The sequence below is a fragment of the Trichomycterus rosablanca genome, chromosome 4, assembly GCF_030014385.1.
Source record: "Trichomycterus rosablanca isolate fTriRos1 chromosome 4, fTriRos1.hap1, whole genome shotgun sequence".
In the NCBI taxonomy this organism is placed as follows: domain Eukaryota; kingdom Metazoa; phylum Chordata; class Actinopteri; order Siluriformes; family Trichomycteridae; genus Trichomycterus; species Trichomycterus rosablanca.
The window spans coordinates 999,611-1,019,342 of NC_085991.1; the positions used below are offsets into that span (position 1 = coordinate 999,611).

Below are 19,732 nucleotides of genomic sequence, written 5' to 3' on the forward strand. Positions count from 1 at the left end.
TGGACAGAACCGAGAACCGATGGTCACATGACAGACTGCAGCGTCCGAAAAAAGGGAAGACCTGCACAAGCGGAACCCTGGGGTCAATCCGATCTCCCAGGGCATCTCCACAACACCACACAAGTTCTCAGAGAGCTAAAGGATGCCGGTGGAACACCGAACTTTAGTGTCACAGCTTCAGAGAAAAGCAAGTGTGCCAAGAAAGGAGCTGCAAAACCGAGATACATAGAAGAACATCCACCTGGAGCAAAATACAGCTCATGAGGCGCCTCCGTGCCCCCTCTGCTGGCCCAAACCAGCAACGCAGAAGGACACGAGTCGTAACAAGGCTCAGTGCCGAACTTCAGCCGCTAGCTTACAGTTCATCATATAAAACTATACTTAAAGGATAATAAAGTACGTAAACTGCACATTTTATTAATGATCCGTTTAAAAAAATCTATACTTTAATAAAGCTGCAATGAAATGAACACACACACACACACACACACACACACTGAGTTTAATTACACTAAAACTAACACTTCCATCCCTGAGACGTTTAAACCGCTCACACGTCCTGCGTCCTAATTTCTCATGAATTTTGCTTTAATTCATTGATTTTATGTCTTGAATTAATTGTGAGACTTTTTGCTGATATGCTTCTTACTTTGCAGCAACAGTTTAGGGAAGGCCCTTTCCTACTCCAGCATGACTGTGCCCCTGTGCACTGGTTTAAAGAAACTCCTCCAGTGTCCTGCACAGAGCCCTGAGCTCAGCCCCACTCAACAGCTCTGGGATGAACCGGAACATCAACTGTGGGCACAAATCCCCACAGACACACTCTAAAGTCTTGTGAGAAGCTTCTCAGAAGGGCAGCTGTTGGTCACTCTGTTTTAATACTGATTGTTTTTTAAACTGGACATCTGAAAAGCTCATGGTCATGGGTCCAAATACTTTTGGCCACATAGTTTAGGTTCCATGATGCTTTCTGAGTGAAGATGCTCCTACATAGAACTTTTATCCATCCAAGGAACCCTTGAGGAACCTTTTGCAGGACACCAGACGTTCACCATCACACCGTAAGATCTCACACAGTGAACAAACACAAAATGTGATTAGAACTCTGTTAGTTGCACCACTTTTTGTTTACTGTTTGCGATAAAACCTGATATCATTAATCACACATTCCTAAAATCCTTTGCACATAGATACAATTTCAATGTGTGTGTGTGTGCGCGCGCGTGTGTGTGTGTGTGTGTGTGTGTGTGTGTGTGTGTGTGTGTGTTTCCCACGTTGCAGTTATTTACTGCATGCAGTAATTCCTCTCTGATGCACGTTGGAGCTCCGGGGCTGGATAAATTATTATTACTAATTAATAAATAATTGTGTGTGTGTGTGTGTGTGTGTGTGTGTGTGCTTGTCTCCCAGCGCAACCCCACCCTACAGGTTTAGGGGTGTGGATGTGTGTGTGTGTGTGTCACACACACACGCGTGAAAAGATGCTGTTTGTATGGAATAAACACGGTGTGTGTGTGTGTGTGTGTGTGTGTGAGGTCCCTCCCTCGACGCTTATAACGCCTTGGAGGCGCGCGCGGAGCGTCAGTTCTGACTCTGCACCTGCACCGGAGACACGGACGCTCGCGAGACATAAACCGGGACGGTCCCGCGCGCGATTCATTCCACGCACTCATACACGCGTGTGCGTGTCCGGATCCACGCGCGCTGACAGTCCCGACAGGTTCGTTCGTTCATCCATCCATCCATCCAGGTGCGGACGGTACGGCGCGCTCAGGAGACTCGCGCACGGTCACGCGCGCGCACGTGCGTGCATCCACTCCTCCTCACACACACACCGGTACCGAAGCTGCACACGCGCGCGCGCACACACACACACACACACACACACACACTCGGATATACGCACGGGCGCACCTGTCCGGTCCCGAGAGATTCATCCGTTCATCCGGCTGCTGCTTCCCTTTCTTTCCTCTCTCGGACTTCTCGTGGAGGAAAAAAGAGCCACCGGGACGCCAACATGCGGCTCGCGTCGGTGCTGCTGTGCGCCGCGTGCCTGTGCCTCGCGCTGCCCTTCCCGACGCTCGCGTGCGGACCGGGCCGCGGCTACGGACGCCGCAAGCACCCGAAGAAGCTCGCGCCGCTCGCCTACAAGCAGTTCATACCGAACGTGGCGGAGAAGACGCTGGGCGCGAGCGGCCGCTACGAGGGCAAGATCACGCGCAACTCGGAGCGCTTCAAGGAGCTCACACCCAACTACAACCCCGACATCATCTTCAAAGACGAAGAGAACACCGGGGCCGACCGCCTCATGACCCAGGTACAGCATCACACACACACCGCGACATGTTACACTCTTAGAGCCAACTGTTCCACCTCACACATCAAGGAACACCTGAGGTACACCATCACTCCCTGACATGTGGTTCTACCTGGAACTGGCAACCAGGTTTCTAAAGCGTTTCTTGTGTTCTTTATCTGAGTCACTGAGAATTCAGACCACTAAACACCTGAGATACACCATCACTCCCTGACAAGTGGTTCTACCTAGAACTGGCAACCTTTCAAAAACACTGGAGGAACGTTTTCCTCACACATATTAGTCTTCAGGTTTCTGAAGCGTTCCTTGAGTTCTTCAAAGTCATCGAGAAATCAGAACACCAAACCACCTGAGGTACACCATCACCCTCTGACAAGTGGTTCTACCTAGATATTTTAGTCTTCAGGTTTCTAAAGCGTTCCTTGGGTTACTTAGTCACTGAGAAATTAGAACACTAAACACCTGAGATACACCATCACTCCCTGACTAGTGGTTCTACCTAGAGAACACTGGAGGAACGTTTTCCTCCCATATATTAGTCTTCAGGTGTCTACAGCGTTCCTTGGGTTCTTCAAAGATCCAGAGATCAGAGATCCACCTGCCCTAGATCTTTCATTTGAAATGATTCCACCTAGAACTATCGAGCTAAAACACGAATGGAACTTTTTTTTGTATTTGGACTTAGGAACACTCTAAGGTTTTAATAAATCTTATTATATGATGTTCTTCAGGCAGAAATGGTTCCTCTTGGAGCTCTTAACCTTACAAAGAACCCGTTCCCTTCCGTCAGCACGTTATTTATTAGGTCCGCTACAACCTTAATGAACCAAAACACCAGGAACACCTGAGATACACCATCACTTCCTGAGACATGGTTCTACCTAGAACTGGCAACCTTTCAGATACCACTGGATGAGCGTTTTCCTCACACATACTAGTCTTCAGGTTTCTAAAGCATTCTTTGGGTTCTAAAGTCTCTGAGACATCAGAACACTAAAACACCTGTGATAAACCTGTAAACCAAATTAATACCCTAATGATACCCATAATTTGAAACGATTCCACCAAAAGCTATCGATCTAAAACACTAATGGAACTTTTTAGTCTTTGGTCTTCTAGACTTGTACATTCCAGAAGCATTAGGAACGCCAAAGATACACCATCACTCTCTGAGAAATGGTTCTATCTAGAACTGTCAACCTTTCAGAGAACATCAGAAGAACGTTTACCGATATAAGATACTTTAGTCTTTAGGTTTCCACAGCGTTCCTTGGGTTCTTTAAAGTCTCTGAGAAATCAGAACATTAAATCACCAAAGATGCACCTGTACACCAAATCAGTACTCTAAATCTTTAATTTACATTAATTTGAAATTATTTCACCAAGAACAATCGTTGGTATTGTTGGTATTTGGTCTTATAACGCCAGAGATATACCATCACACTCTAAGGTTCTAAGAAACCTTATTATATGATGTTCCTCACGCAGAAATGGTTCCTACAGGAGCTGTTAACCTTACCAAGAACCTTTTCACTAATTATTCAGTTTGCTACAACCTAAAGGAACCAAAAACATCAGGAACACCAAAAATACACCATCACACCGGGACTCCTCACACTGGGGTTTAAATTTATATATTTTAATGGATCTTTTGAAGCAGAAACCGTAACATATTAATATTAATATTTAATAATGTTCCTCAAATAGAAATGGTTCAATCCAAGGAACGCTTGGATGCTCTTTTAAGAAACCAACGATTCACCATCACACTGAACATCTTACATAGTAAGAAAAAATAGGTTCCACTCAGGAACCCTTTATTGATTTGATTAGAACTCACTTAGGAACTGGCCATTTTAAAGCTACTGTTCTTTATGTCGTTCTTCTGATGGTTCTACTTAGAACTGATAATCATCCAGTGAACCCTCAGGAAGCTTTATTTAGTCTTTAACGTTCTGAAACGTTCTTCTGGTTCTTTAAATACACTTAAAGTTAGGACACCGACATGGTTCTGTTCAGTCCATGTTTAATTGTTTAATTTTACTGTACATGTATTAATCTCTGCAGAAAACTGTTCACATTTTTAAATATAAATACATTTTATTAATATTTAATATTTATTCTGTGGAGCGTGCAAAAGTTTTGGCACCCTAAATTAGTCCGGCAGGTACTGGAGGGTTTTCCTGTAGTTTTTAAAAGATATTTCTACCTTCTGGTGTTATTATTATTATTATTATTATTATTATTATTATTATTATTATTATTATTAATGCAAAAAATAGTTTTACTTGCGTTTATTTCCAGCAAAATCTTACCTCTCTAGTTCAGGACTAAAGTTTCAGTATTATTTTTTTTAATGTAATCATTTTAAAACATGATTTATTTAATATTTTATTATATATATTTATTTATGTAATTTTCTGGCCAGAAAGTGGTTTTAAAAAATCCCAAATTATCCTGAATTTATCCGAACTGAGTAAAAATCTCGAGCTTATTTATTGCTGCAAATGAACCTGAGGTTCTAAAATAAAATGTTGAAAATAAAATTATAATATAAAATGTTTTCCTGACCCGCCTTGTGTGAACAGGACTAGTTTAAGATCCATCAGCAGATTTTCCGTAAAGCTCCTTGACGTTCTTGATGGTGAATTTTGGGTTTGTGTTCTGAGTTTTCAGTTTGAGTTCCAGAATTTGCTGAATTTGATGTTCGGTTGAATCTGTTCGTTGTTTCTTGTGCCGCTGGCGACCACATAATTCTCACATCATATCGGATCCACACCGAGATTTAACGATTTGGTCGGTGTTCAATGCGCCTGATTTATTGCTGTTTAGTACCGGAGTGAATTTACCGAGTAGGACTTTAATCCAGTATTTTATAGACGCGGGTTGTTCGCACATTGAGTTGTATTCAGTGTACCGGGTTCGGTTGCGGCTACATCTGTAGGGATCAGTGCGTGTTTGTTTATTGTCGGCGGTGTTCGGTGTTCAGTATTTAACACTTGTAGTGTTTTATTAGTGATAATGTTTGATTATTTGAACACATAAAGAGCTCTGGAAGTAAATTGTGCATTTACAGTACAGAATTAGTTTAAATATTTCAGGTCCAAAATCAATAAAAAATATCTCCGCTGTGTTGGTGAGAAGCGGAAACATCTAAGGTGATTAAATAAATCATGTACAGTGACTGCATTTAATTATTATTATCCCAATTTTAACACTAATTAATTCATTACTTTGCTTGTTCAGCACCAAAGAAAAAATAATGCTGATATTTGAAGCTTCTAAACAAACTAAAGTCTAAAAGCATGATCAATAAAACATATATTTTACAAAGTTAATTTCCAGTTTTTTCCAACCCGACAATTTATGAGCCAGAAAGCACAAAAATATCCAAAATTCGCCCGATTTGACCAGAATATTGATTAAAAATATCGAGCTGTTTCTGCATTAAATTAGAAGCTGGACTGACGCTGTCCGCAGTCAAGCAGGTTTCACCGTGGACCAAGAGGTTGCCGTGCTTCAAAATCTGCACCTTAAAGCCCGACTGGAGCTCGTTGATGATCAGATGGACCTAGAAAAAGCTGGATAAGGAGATTCTAATAATAAATTAGGCTCTTTAATGCTCGCTTGACTGTGCACACGGTCAGTGGCATTTTTATTATTTATGGCTGTATAAATATTTAATGGCAGAGTTTGGCTTTTTTTTCTTAAACTTTTTTACCCAGCTGTTGTGTTAATAAGGGCACAGAGAAGCCACGCATTTGCACGCCGTGTTACTTGTTGGTTTGTTGGAATAAAATGCATTTTATTATATTTTATGATATTTAATTGGAGTTTGGTTCGGATTGACTATGAATGTTAATTCTACTCTGTAGAACTGAATTCGGCAAGGCTAATTCTCATTTCTATGATAATTCTATGTTGATCAGTCTGTACTCTGTCTTTGACATCCCTGACTGATTTTATTCTGAATAAAGTTGGTGAATTTCATTAGAAATGAAACGAATTTATATTTACGAGTCCAGTTTAAAGATCCGCTTCAAATTGACGCACATCGTGTCTGTTAACAAGGACAGAACAAGGGAAACTTTTCTAAGAACTAGTTTAAAATCTCCAAATATAAAAGATACACAAAATAAATAAAGTTCTAGAAATGTATGCTGCAAATAAAAACATTAATTTGGTCCAGTGGCACTTGGTTTAAATCTAATTGACGTTGTGATTGGATGGTTTTGGTTCCACGCATCGATCCATCAAGGTGAAGCTTCCCAAAGTTCCCAGTGGAACCATCATGGAACCACAAATGGTTCCTGTACTGTAGCAGCACACAAGATCTCAAAACCAGCCAAAATTGAACCACAGTGCTGCAAAAAAATGTGTGTGTGCGCGCGCGCGTGTGTGTGTGTGTGTGTTGAGTTCTCGCTGTGTTTATTTATTTCCTAAATTCTGATCATTAATCAGACTGAATACTGCAGCAGAACCTTTGCAGAAATATTACATCTATAATCGTGGACATTCAGATCAAATGATAATAATAAAAAATAATAAAATCTGACTGATAAATAAATTCCTGATTTAATTAATTACTGTAAAAACTCACAGCGAGGTCGAAGTCTGATAACGATCAGCACCATCAAGGACAGTCAGCAGAGCTCAGAACATCATCAGGAACAGAGAACCTCCAGAAGAACTGAAGATCTTCAACTAAATAAAATAAAAAAAACTTACGATTTTTACTGTAATCAGCTTTGAAAAATAATAAATAATAATAATAACAAAATCAACTACATAAATCTAAAATAATAACGATTATTTGTAGTATTTGTCTCTTTTCGTTTTAGTTTTTATTGGTTGCTGGAGGGACGTTTGTTTACTTTATTGGTGCCACTGAGGGTCAAAAGTTTCAGGACACCACATATGAACATTTTTGTTATCTACTGAGTAACTGGACTAGTTGTCATTTCAAAAAGAAGGTGAATTAATTGATTTATAAAATTCATTCATTCATTCACTGTGTGTTTACCACCACTTTACCCTGGTCAGGGTCACAGGGAGTCAGGCTTCTCCGTAATCACTGGGGGACGATGCAGTAATGCAGCCTAGAGAGGACACCGATCTAGTACCCTTCCCCAAACATAGCCAATCATGTCTGTATGTAGTCGCCCGGCTGGTTGGTAGCACCGCCAAGGTTGTGTGATTTCTAATGAAAGAAAAATACAAAACAGGACCATTTTCACCGGTGGCCCCAGACTTCGGTCTCCTGATGAATCTCTGGATCTAAAATAAAACCCATAATTTTGTTACTTTGTTAATCGAACCTTGTTAATTGTTAAACAAGAAGGCCTGGCTCACAATCGATGTTCCAATTCGTCCCAGAGATGTTTAATGGGGTTGAGATCAGAGCTTGGTGCAGGTTACTGGAGATCTTCCAGATCAGACTTGCTTCACTGGGCCACAGTCGTGCTGTAACAGGATAAGGCGTTCCTCAAACTGTTGCCACTAAGCTGGAAAGTGGTTAGAACCAAGATGTGTCCGCATACTTTTGAACTGCACTCTATTCAGGATAGAACTGTTCCATCAGAGTAGCACTGTAGTGCTCCTCAGTGACTTTACCTCTAAGGGAACGAGAGGAGCCAGTGTGAGGGTCAAGCATTTAGACCTCTACCGTCCTCTTGGTGTATGCCACACGTCAGGAAGCAAATTAAACAAAAGCCAGATGATGAGCGATCTATGTGACTGAAGCTCCTGCCATCCATGAACCACTAGCACAGCCTCTCAGATCTTGAAGTCCTTCTTGAAGTTCTTGAAGTTTCCATCCTGGTCGACATGTCGTGCAGAAGATGGTTTGATGTTAAATGCTTAGCTGCATCACGCACTCGTTGCGCCGCTCGGCTCGTTAACTCCGGGTTTTCCTCCAGCTCGAACCCTCTCTGAAGATCTCAGCAGACGTGAGAGTCAGTAGATGAATGAACGGAGGTCGGGGTGGGGAGATGTTCCAGCTCTGTAATCCTCTCAGACGCAGGTGCTTCCTTTTCATCCTCGTCTCTTTATTTTTAACTTCACCTTTAAACGTGGGGATGAAACCCCCGTCTGGTGTGGTTTTGTCTTCTCTCAGATGTGCATCAAACTCCACTCAGAGATGTTAGGGTAGCGCCAGGCCTCGGGGCGTCCACGCTCGCCTGAGACGAGCCGAACACGCCCGGCCAGCCCTTTACCGCACCTTTTACAAGCTCCCCACAGTCCCAGTCACTCAGCGAGCCCAGACTGAGTCAGATCCACCAGTAAACTGGCGTGGTGTGGAGTGGCAGGTTTACCCGGGTACCTAGTGCCAGCTTTATGAGTCGAAAAGCATCAGGACGCCCCTTCTTATTATTGAATTCACACGTTTCAGCCTCAACAGTTGCTAACAGGTGTAACAAATCAGTTATATAAAGGAAATATGCTTCCAATTTGGCAGCAACAGTTAAGGGAAGGTCCACATGTTCCAGCATGTACAAGCTCTATAAAGTCATGAGCTGCAGCTCAGGTTCAGGGATGAACCGGAACTTTTCAGTTGAGGCTTTCTTGACCAAAACCAGGGCACAAATTCCCATAGACATTTCAAAGTCTTGTGAGAAGCTTCTCAGAAGAGCGGCTGTTGTTCCAGCTGTGAAGATCACACAGACGTCACTCTGTTTTACTACGGTTTGTTTTTGAAATAGGATGTCGGTCAGGCGTCCGAATACTTTTGGCCGTACAGTGAAGTCTAGTTCTGCTGGAGTTTCCTGGTACACCAAACACCGCTGAACTGGTTTCCAGTAGAAGATTCCAGTAACTAATCAGACTTTATTGTTCTCTGAGTCCTCGTCTGGAACGTGGGTTGGGATATGTGGGGCCCCTGTATTCGGGGCTCCCTGGTGCCGAGTGTTTCCTCTGAGCTGTTTGGGCGCTGGGGGGGGGATTAAGCGGGTGCCGGTGGTGCCGGCGTGTACCCTCTGATCTTCACGCCCGCTGGCATGATTCGCGGCACACGAGCTGATGAATTAATAACGAGCTCCGGCTCGGCGGCTCTCAGCTCCCGCCGTTCACTTTTCGCTCCAGTGCTACAAGTGCTCAGATGACCTGAAACGGTGAGCGCCGCCGCTGCAGCGGGGTATGATGCGCTAGTGTTTAGTGGGATGTGTGGGCCATTCTGAGCTCAGGTGTTAATCTGATTAGCCGAGGTGTTGAAAGCTGGTTGGATGATGTTATCGGTGGTAGATGTGGGAATGGACGAGGACGGTGAGACCTCACTGCTGAGGTCTGGCAGGTTCCTCGGCTGGATCTATACGTTTTAGGGCAGTGAAGCGAACGCACATGAGCCATCCATTTTTAATGGAGCTTCTCCAGAGCGAGACGTTTCTTCTTCCAGTGGAATCTGAAGACATACAGTGGAGTCAAAAGTTTACATACACCCAAAACCATCAAACACAATGTCTGTTCTGTAGCACCGGTGCATGAGAGGGTGAGGGATCTATTAGATGTGGATCTGATGGTGAGGGTGAGGGATCTATTAGATGTGGATCTGATGGTGAGGGTGAGGGATCTATTAGATGTGGATCTGATGGTGAGGGTGAGGGATCTATTAGATGTGGATCTGATGGTGAGGGTGAGGGATCTATTAGATGTGGATCTGATGGTGAGGGTGAGGGATCTATTAGATGTGGATCTGATGGTGAGGGTGAGGGATCTATTAGATGTGGATCTGATGGTGCGTGTGAGGGTGAGGGATCTATTAGATGATGATCTGATGGTGCGTGTGAGGGTGAGGGATCTATTAGATGTGGATCTGATGGTGCGTGTGAGGGTGAGGGATCTATTAGATGTGGATCTGATGGTGGTGTGTGAGGGTGAGGGATCTATTAGATGTGGATCTGATGGTGCATGTGAGGGTGAGGGATCTATTAGATGTGGATCCGATGGTACGTGTGAGGGTGAGGGCTCTATTAGATGTGGATCTGATGGTGCGTGTGAGGGTGAGGGATCTATTAGATGTGGATCTGATGGTGCGTGTGAGGGTGAGGGATCTATTAGATGATGATCTGATGGTGCGTGTGAGGGTGAGGGATCTATTAGATGTGGATCTGATGGTGCGTGTGAGGGTGAGGGATCTATTAGATGTGGATCTGATGGTGGTGTGTGAGGGTGAGGGATCTATTAGATGTGGATCTGATGGTGCATGTGAGGGTGAGGGATCTATTAGATGTGGATCCGATGGTACGTGTGAGGGTGAGGGCTCTATTAGATGTGGATCTGATGGTGCATGTGAGGGTGAGGGATCTATTAGATGTGGATCTGATGATGTGTGTGAGGGTGAGGGATCTATTAGATGTCAATCTGATGGTGCATGTGAGGGTGAGGGATCTATTAGATGTTGATCTGATACTGCATGTGAGGGTGAGGGATCTATTAAATGTTGATTTAATGGTGCATGTGAGGGATCTATTAGATGTGGATCTGATGGTGTGTATGAGAGATCTATTAGATGTGGATCTGATGGTGTGTGTGAGGGTGAGGGATCTATTAGATGTGGATCTGATGGTGTGTATGAGGGATCTGTTAGATGTGGATCTGATGGTGTGTGTGAGGGTGAAAGATCTATTAGATGTGGATCTGATGGTGCGTGTGAGGGTGAGGGATCTATTAGATGTGGATCTGATGGTGCGTGTGAGGGTGAGGGATCTATTAGATGTGGATCTGATGGTACATGTGAGGGTAAGGGATCTATTAGATGTGGATCTGATGGTGTGTGTGAGGGTGAGGGATCTATTAGATGTGGATCTGATGGTGTGTGTGTGCGGGTGAGGGATCTATTAGATGTGGATCTGATGGTGTGTATGAGGGTGAGAGATCTATTAGATGTGGATCTGATGGTGCATGTGAGGGTGAGGGATCTATTAGATGTTGATCTGATGGTGTGTGTGAGGGATCTATTAGATGTGGATCTGATGGTGCGTGTGAGGGTGAGGGATCTATTAGATGTGGATCTGATGGTGCATGTGAGGGTGAGGGATCTATTAGATGTGGATCTGATGGTGTGTGTGAGGGTGAGGGATCTATTAGATGTGGATCTGATGGTGTGTGTGAGGGTGAGGGATCTATTAGATGAGGATCTGATGGTGTGTGTGAGGGTGAGGGATCTATAAGATGTGGATCTGATGGTGCGTGTGAGGGTGAGGGATCTATTAGATGTGGATCTGATGGTGCGTGTGAGGGATCTATAAGATGTGGATCTGATGGTGCGTGTGAGGGTGAGGGATCTATTAGATGTGGATCTGATGGTGCGTGTGAGGGTGAGAAATCTATTAGATGTTGATCTGATGGTGTGTGTGAGGGTGAGGGATCTATTAGATGTAGATCTGATGGTGCGTGTAAGGGTGAGGGATCTATTAGATGTGGATCTGATGGTGCATGTTAGGGTGAAGGATCTATTAGATGTGGATCTGACGGTGTGTGTGAGGGTGAGGGATCTATTAGATGTGGATCTGATGGTGCGTGTGTATTAGATGTGGATCTGATGGTGCGTGTGAGGGTGAGGGATCTATTCGATGTTGATCTGATGGTGCGTGTGAGGGTGAGGGATCTATTCGATGTTGATCTGATGGTGCGTGTGAGGGTGAGGGATCTATTAGATGTGGATCTGATGGTGCGTGTGAGGGTGAGGGATCTATTAGATGTGGATCTGATGGTGAGGGTGAGGGTGAGGGATCTATTAGATGTGGATCTGATGGTGTGTGTGAGGGTAAGAGATCTATTAGATGTGGATCTGATGGTGTGTATGAGGGATCTATTAGATGTGGATCTGATGGTGCGTGTGAGGCTGAGGGATCTATTAGATGTGGATCTGATGGTGCATGTGTGTGAGGGTGAGGGATCTATTAGATGTGGATGTGATGGTGTGTGTGAGGGTGAGGGATCTATTAGATGTGGATCTGATGGTGTGTGTGGGGGTGAGGGATCTATTAGATGTGAATCTGATGGTGCATGTGTGTGAGGGATCTATTAGATGTGGATCTGATGGTGCATGTGTGTGAGGGTGAGGGATCTATTAGATGTGGATCTGATGGTGCGTGTGAGGGTGAGGGATCTATTAGATGTGGATCTGATGGTGTGTGTGGAGGTGAGCGATCTATTAGATGTGGATCTGATGGTGTGTGTGAAGGTGAGGGATCTATTAGATGTGGATCTGATGGTGCGTGTGAGGCTGAGGGATCTATTAGATGTGGATCTGATGGTGCATGTGTGTGAGGGTGAGGGATCTATTAGATGTGGATGTGATGGTGTGTGTGAGGGTGAGGGATCTATTAGATGTGGATCTGATGGTGTGTGTGGGGGTGAGGGATCTATTAGATGTGAATCTGATGGTGCATGTGTGTGAGGGATCTATTAGATGTGGATCTGATGGTGCATGTGTGTGAGGGTGAGGGATCTATTAGATGTGGATCTGATGGTGCGTGTGAGGGTGAGGGATCTATTAGATGTGGATCTGATGGTGTGTGTGGAGGTGAGCGATCTATTAGATGTGGATCTGATGGTGTGTGTGAAGGTGAGGGATCTATTAGATGTGGATCTGATCTTTATATGATGAATTTATTACAACTCTTAGCAACTGTTGTGTCTGAAACACATGAATTCAGTCATTAGAAAGGGCGTCCTCACACTGAGAGCCTCCAAGCACACAAGGATTTTAAAGCTCTATTGACTGTGGACTGTGTCTTCCATGTTTCAGTAGCTTCTAAAATATGGATTATTTCTGACCATACAGACAAATGTTGTTGAAGCATGAGGTGATGGTTTTGGTTTTCTTTCCAATCTTGGTCAAGAGACGACTGTACTAGCAGTGTTTATATGGGCACCGAGAAGTCAACTGCACAACACATCACTTTACACCATTTCTAGTATCAAAAGTAAATAACGTGATGGATCTCTGATCTCTCTGATCTTCTGCAGAGATGTAAAGACAAGCTGAACTCGTTGGCCATCTCCGTGATGAACCAGTGGCCGGGCGTGAAGCTGCGCGTGACCGAGGGATGGGATGAGGACGGCCATCACTTCGAGGAGTCTCTGCATTACGAGGGCCGGGCGGTGGACATCACCACGTCCGACCGCGACAAGAGCAAGTACGGGACGCTGTCGCGGCTGGCGGTGGAGGCCGGCTTCGACTGGGTGTACTACGAATCCAAGGCGCACATCCACTGCTCTGTGAAAGCAGGTAAGATCCACAACCTTCACTGAGCACCACGTCACGTGGGTCAGACGTCACGATCTCTGGCTGATCCAGGTGAAGCTTTTGTGCCGATGTTGCTTTAAGTGGCAGTTTGGATTCCGGTAGTGAGGGGTGTAATAAAGGACTGATGTTTATGTGACACTGTCCTGTTCTGTGAGTGAGTGTGTGTGTGTGTGTGTGTGTGTGTGTGTGTGTGTGTGTGTGTGTGTTTTGTTTCCGTGACTTTGTATTCATGGACAGAGACACAGAAAGCTCTATACTGTCATTTAACTTTGTATCGTGGCCTCATGATTCCTCGTTACTGATTATGATCGACTGCAGCTCCTGACTTCTCTGTGCCCGTATAAAAAGGGCTAGTTAGCACCCATTAAAAGCTACATGGAACAGTGGTTTGTTACCAAGATCGGAGAATCTAAACCAAACTGGCAGCTTAGTGCTGAGAGGAAAATTGTCTGGATGAACCGGGCTGCAGCTTGACATGCATTAATGCTCATTTAATCTTTAATATTTAAAAAATATATATTATTTAAGATCAAACAACCTTTTTACCAGTATAATAATAATAATAATAATAATAATAATAATAATAATAATAATAATAACAATAATAATATAACAATAATAATAATAATAATAATAACTATAATAAAAATAATAATGATAATAATAAAAAATAAAACATAATAACAATAATAATAAAAAATAATAATAAAATAATAATAATAACAATAACTATAATAATAACAATAATAGTAATAATAATAATTATTATTATTATTATAAAACAAGTGTTTATTAGTGCTTCCTATAAGATTATTACTTCAGTAGGTGTGTGAGGTTATAGCGCCCCACAGTGTCAGGATGAGGAAAACACACTTTACTTCTGCTTCTTTCTGCAAAAAGTTTTATTAATCATGAAAAGTTCTTATTTATTTATTTAATATAAAGCTGCTTTATTTGCAGTCCAGCGAAATCAGATAATTTTTAAATAATTTAAATAATAACATGTCTATTGGGATTCTTACATCAGTACTTTACATCAGCAGATTAACACGCGGAGGTGTAAAAACGGTTCTGATGTCTTATTAAATGTCATTTTTACTATTTTACTAAAATGTATTCTTTTATTCTAAGTAATAATCATTACAGAATGTTTATAATTGCATCCTGTATTATAAATGATCTATAATGAAGCGAAACTGTTGAGAATTAATTAATATTATAGAATTATTTTAATTTTTGCACCTTGTTTTGGATCTGATTCGAATCTTTAGAAAGTGATTCAGAACCGACGGGTTGTGCTTTAAAACCAAATGTTTGTAATTATGGTTCTGAACTGAAGGCTTGTGATTCGGAACAGTTGGTTCTTAGTTCCGCACAAAAGGTTTTTGGTTCTGAACAGAAGGTTTTTGGTTCTGAACAGAAGGTTTCTGGTTCTGAACAAAAGGTTTTTGGTTCTAAACAGAAGGTTTTTGGTTCTAAACAGAAGGTTTTTGGTTCTAAACAGAAGGTTTCTGGTTCTGAACAGAAGGTTTCTGGTTCTAAACAGAAAGTTTGTTGTTCTGAACAGAAGGTTTGTGGTTCTAAACAGAAGGTTTTTGGTTCTAAACAGAAGGTTTCTGGTTCTAAACAAAAAGTTTGTGGTTCTGAACAGAAGGTTCTTGGTTCTGAACAGAAGGTTCTTGGTTCTGAACAGAAGGTTTTTGGTTCTGAACAGAAGGTTCTTGGTTCTGAACAGAAGGTTTTTGGTTCTGAACAGAAGGTTTCTGGTTCTGAACAAAAGGTTTTTGGTTCTAAACAGAAGGTTTTTTGTTCTAAACAGAAGGTTTTTGGTTCTAAACAGAAGGTTTCTGGTTCTGAACAGAAGGTTTCTGGTTCTAAACAGAAAGTTTGTTGTTCTGAACAGAAGGTTTGTGGCTCTAAACAGAAGGTTTTTGGTTCTAAACAGAAGGTTTCTGGTTCTAAACAAAAAGTTTGTGGTTCTGAACAGAAGGTTCTTGGTTCTGAACAGAAGGTTCTTGGTTCTGAACAGAAGGTTTTTGGTTCTGAACAGAAGGTTCTTGGTTCTGAACAGAAGGTTTTTGGTTCTGAACAGAAGGTTTCTGGTTCTGAACAAAAGGTTTTTGGTTCTAAACAGAAGGTTTTTTGTTCTAAACAGAAGGTTTTTGGTTCTAAACAGAAGGTTTCTGGTTCTGAACAGAAGGTTTCTGGTTCTAAACAGAAAGTTTGTTGTTCTGAACAGAAGGTTTGTGGTTCTAAACAGAAGGTTTTTGGTTCTAAACAGAAGGTTTCTGGTTCTAAACAAAAAGTTTGTGGTTCTGAACAGAAGGTTCTTGGTTCTGAACAGAAGGTTCTTGGTTCTGAACAGAAGGTTCTTGGTTCTGAACAGAAGGTTCTTGGTTCTGAACAGAAGGTTTTTGGTTCTGAACAGAAGGTTCTTGGTTCTGAACAGAAGGTTTTTGGTTCTGAACAGAAGGTTCTTGGTTCTGAACAGAAGGTTTTTGGTTCTAAACAGAAGGTTTCTGGTTCTGAACAGAAGGTTCTTGGTTCCAAACAGAAGGTTCTTGGTTCCAAACAGAATGTTCTTGGTTCTAAACAGAAGGTTCTTGGTTCTGAACAGAAGCTTTGTGGTTCTGAACAGAAGGTTTTTGGTTCTGAACAGAAGCTTTGTGGTTCTGAACTGAAGGTTTTTGGTTCTGAACAGAAGGTTCTTGGTTCTGAACAGAAGCTTTGTGGTTCTGAACAGAAGGTTTTTGGTTCTGAACAGAAGCTTTGTGGTTCTGAACAGAAGGTTTTTGGGTTTAAACAGAAGCTTTGTGGTTCTGAACAGAAGGTTTTTGGGTTTAAACAGAAGCTTTGTGGTTCTGAACAGAAGGTTTTTGGTTCTGAACAGAAGCTTTGTGGTTCTGAACAGAAGGTTTTTGGTTCTGAACAGAAGGTTTTTGGTTCTGAACAGACGGTTCCTGGTTCTGAACAGAAGGTTTTTGGTTCTGAACAGAAGGTTTGTGGTTCTGAACAGAAGGTTCCTGGTTCTGAACAGAAGGTTTTTGGTTCTGAACAGACGGTTCCTGGTTCTGAACAGAAGGTTTTTGGTTCTGAACAGACGGTTTGTGGTTCTGAACAGAAGGTTCCTGGTTCTGAACAGAAGGTTTTTGGTTCTGAACAGACGGTTCCTGGTTCTGAACAGAAGGTTTTTGGTTCTGAACAGACGGTTCCTGGTTCTGAACAGACGGTTCCTGGTTCTGAACAGAAGGTTTGTGGTTCTGAACAGAAGGTTTTTGGTTCTGAACAGAAGGTTTTTGGTTCCAAACAGACGGTTCCTGGTTCTGAACAGAAGGTTTGTGGTTCTGAACAGAAGGTTTTTGGTCCAGATCAGTGTGTTTGAAGGTGTTTATTCAGAGAGTTGGTGTCACTCCGGGGTCTCACGTCTCTCGGTCAGTAGGAGAAGGATCTTCATGCTCTGGGATGTGATGAGAGGATTAAAGTGGGAATGAAAAGCTCAGGATCTTCAGGCCTGTTTGCTGAGCTGGAGATCCAGGAGATGGGAATGTGGGAGCGGTGCATGATGGGAAATAAACAGCTTCTTGCTTTGACGTTAGTTTGCCATTTCGGAGCCTCATTTACATTCAAATCTCCATCATGAGAGTGGCAGAGCAAACAGCTCCTTCTTTTCTCTTCCAGCAGCAGCAATCTGTGACTGAATGAGTGTGTGTGTGTGTGTGTGTGTGTGTGTGTGTGTGTGTGTGTGTGTGTGTGTGTGTGTGTGAATTGTCACCCAGACGTTGCTGCACCTGAGCAAATATGAACGAGGAGCTGAGAAAAGACAGCTCAACCCAAACCCTGCACCCCCCTGAACCCCCCGACCTTCCCCCCCTACATACCCCCTCCACCCCCCACAAACCCCCGTCTGTATTTTCCATGAGTGCTTCGTACACAAAGTGTAATTACAATAACAAAGTCGCCTCCTTTATTACAGCTTTTTTAATTAGAGCGGTTCGAACCTCTTCCCCTCCACACACACACACACACAACACACACACACACACACACACACACACACACACACACACACACACACACACACACACACACACACACACTGAAGAGTCTATACAAACATACTAATTCACACAAGCTGGCGGGACTGAAAGGGAAAGTCTGAGTTCCAATACACAACCTCATTTCAAACAGAGTCCAAATATTAATGACCATCTAATCTGAAATCTCAGGACGGGATTCAATTTATTTATTTTACCTTTAAAACAGCTGAATTAAAAATATCTACTAATAAAACCTCAGTTTTAATCAGAATGATTTTATTAATAATTATTTTATTATTATAATTATGCATTTTAATCTATTTAACTTTAATCTGTTAAGTGAATTTTAATAAGTTTTTTATTTAATTATTTAAAAACTTTAATGAATTCAAACAAACCAGGAATCTATTTAACAATATTTAACTTCATATATTTGATTAACTCAATAATTATAAAACTGCTCATTAGAATTAATCTTAGAATTAAAATTAATATTATTTACATCACAAAAACAATTTAAACATCATGAAAATAACTTGAATAAAATTAAACAATTCTTAGATAATTTAACGTAACATTTATTTTATAATTTATTTATTTATTTTATAATTTATAATAATTTAATATTATTTTTGCTGAGACATATAAGCTTTAAGTTTTTATTTTATGTATTTATTTATTTTTTTATAATAATAAATCTTTTATAATAATGGATCTTTTAGTCCCAGAGTTGCAGAATAAAGAGTTCCCGTCTCTTTACTTTCTCTCATTAAAGGTGCAGTAAGTAACTCCGGTGTGGATGAGGACATATGGAATGTATAAGTACCTAGTAAACGTGTTCTGTCTCCGTCTGTCCCTAGAGAACTCGGTGGCAGCGAAGTCGGGGGGCTGCTTCCCCGGCTCGGCTCTGGTCCGCCTGAAGGACGGAAGGACGAAGGAGGTGAAGGACCTGACGGCGGGGGACCAGGTGTTGGCGGCGGACGAATCAGGGAACCTGGTCTACAGCGAGTTCATCCTGTTCGTGGACCGCGCCGGCGCAACGAGACGGGCTTTCCGCGTCATCGAGACCAAAAACCCGCCTCTGAGAATCACGCTCACCGCCGCGCACCTGCTGTTCGTCCAGCAAAACGCCACCCTGAGGGAAGCGTACGCCAGCGACGTCAGGCCAGGACAGGAGATCATGATCCTGGACGAAGGGGGGCGCCGTCTTCGCCCGGTCACGGTGGATCGGGTTTACGACGAGGACCGTGACGGGTGGTTCGCCCCGCTCACGAGTCACGGTACCATCGTGGTGGACGACGTCCTGGCCTCCTGTTACGCCGCCGTACAGAATCAGAAGCTGGCGCATTTAGCCTTCGCTCCTGTTCGGTTCGTCCAAAAGGTGGCGCCGTTTTTGTTCAGCTGGTCACGACAGGGCGAGGGCGTCCACTGGTACGCGGACTTCCTGTACCGGATGGGGACGTGGATTTTAGACAAAGACGCTTTTCATCCGCTCAGCGTGGAGGACAGGAGCTGAAAACTGTCGGACGTTTGTGAGTGAGGAACTAATGTAGGACGTGAGACAATATTAGTGTCGAAATAAAAATGGACAAAAGGACAGAAGGGTCCCCCTTACAGAAGAAAGAGGACGAGGAGGGATATTTATTATTTTACAGACGTCATTTAAAAAAGAAAAGAGGAACGAAGAAGAAATGGAGCCTTAAAAGTTTTGTGTTGAATAATTTATTGGAGTGTGAACTCGACTGCTGACGCCTGCAGAATCTATTTTTGTATATTTCAGGACAGAAAGACAAAAAATCACGAGAAATCTTCTGTGCGAACGTACGAGTCCGAATTCCTGCGTTTTTCATTTTCCGTTTAGTCCAGAATCATTTTCATATAAAAATCGAATCGCTGTTCCCGCGGTTTGAAGCGAAGAGTCCGTCCATTTAGAACCTGAAAAACACGCACTAGCCAACCAGTGCTGAGAGTCGAGCTTCGATATCAGCCGACCGGGCGGCTACGCAGACACGATTGGCTGTGTGCCTGTAGGGGGAGGGACAGCGGTCAAGGTGCCTGAATGGAGCATGGGGGGGGGTGGATGCTCGTGAATGAGACCCCACCACTGGCAGGTGAAAAGAAGTGACATCC

General features: G+C 42.8%; 1 protein-coding gene across 1 annotated transcript; it reads left to right on the top strand.

The window, feature by feature from the left end:
* Positions 1–2,017: 2,017 nt before the first annotated feature.
* Positions 2,018–19,118, top strand: shha (sonic hedgehog signaling molecule a). Its single transcript, XM_062992882.1, has 3 exons — positions 2,018–2,317; positions 13,286–13,547; positions 18,463–19,118. Exons 1-3 carry the CDS (start codon positions 2,018–2,020, stop codon positions 19,116–19,118), a joined length of 1,218 nt encoding a protein of 405 aa, XP_062848952.1.
* Positions 19,119–19,732: the final 614 nt, after the last annotated feature.

Bases quoted from the DNA above. Each gene is read 5' to 3' on its own strand.
- shha (XM_062992882.1), top strand. From the start codon at position 2,018: ATGCGGCTCGCGTCGGTGCTGCTGTGCGCCGCGTGCCTGTGCCTCGCG. The intron at 2,318-13,285 runs GTACAGCATCAC...GATCTTCTGCAG, and splicing joins CCGACCGCCTCATGACCCAG to AGATGTAAAGACAAGCTGAA. The intron at 13,548-18,462 runs GTAAGATCCACA...GTCTGTCCCTAG, and splicing joins CCACTGCTCTGTGAAAGCAG to AGAACTCGGTGGCAGCGAAG.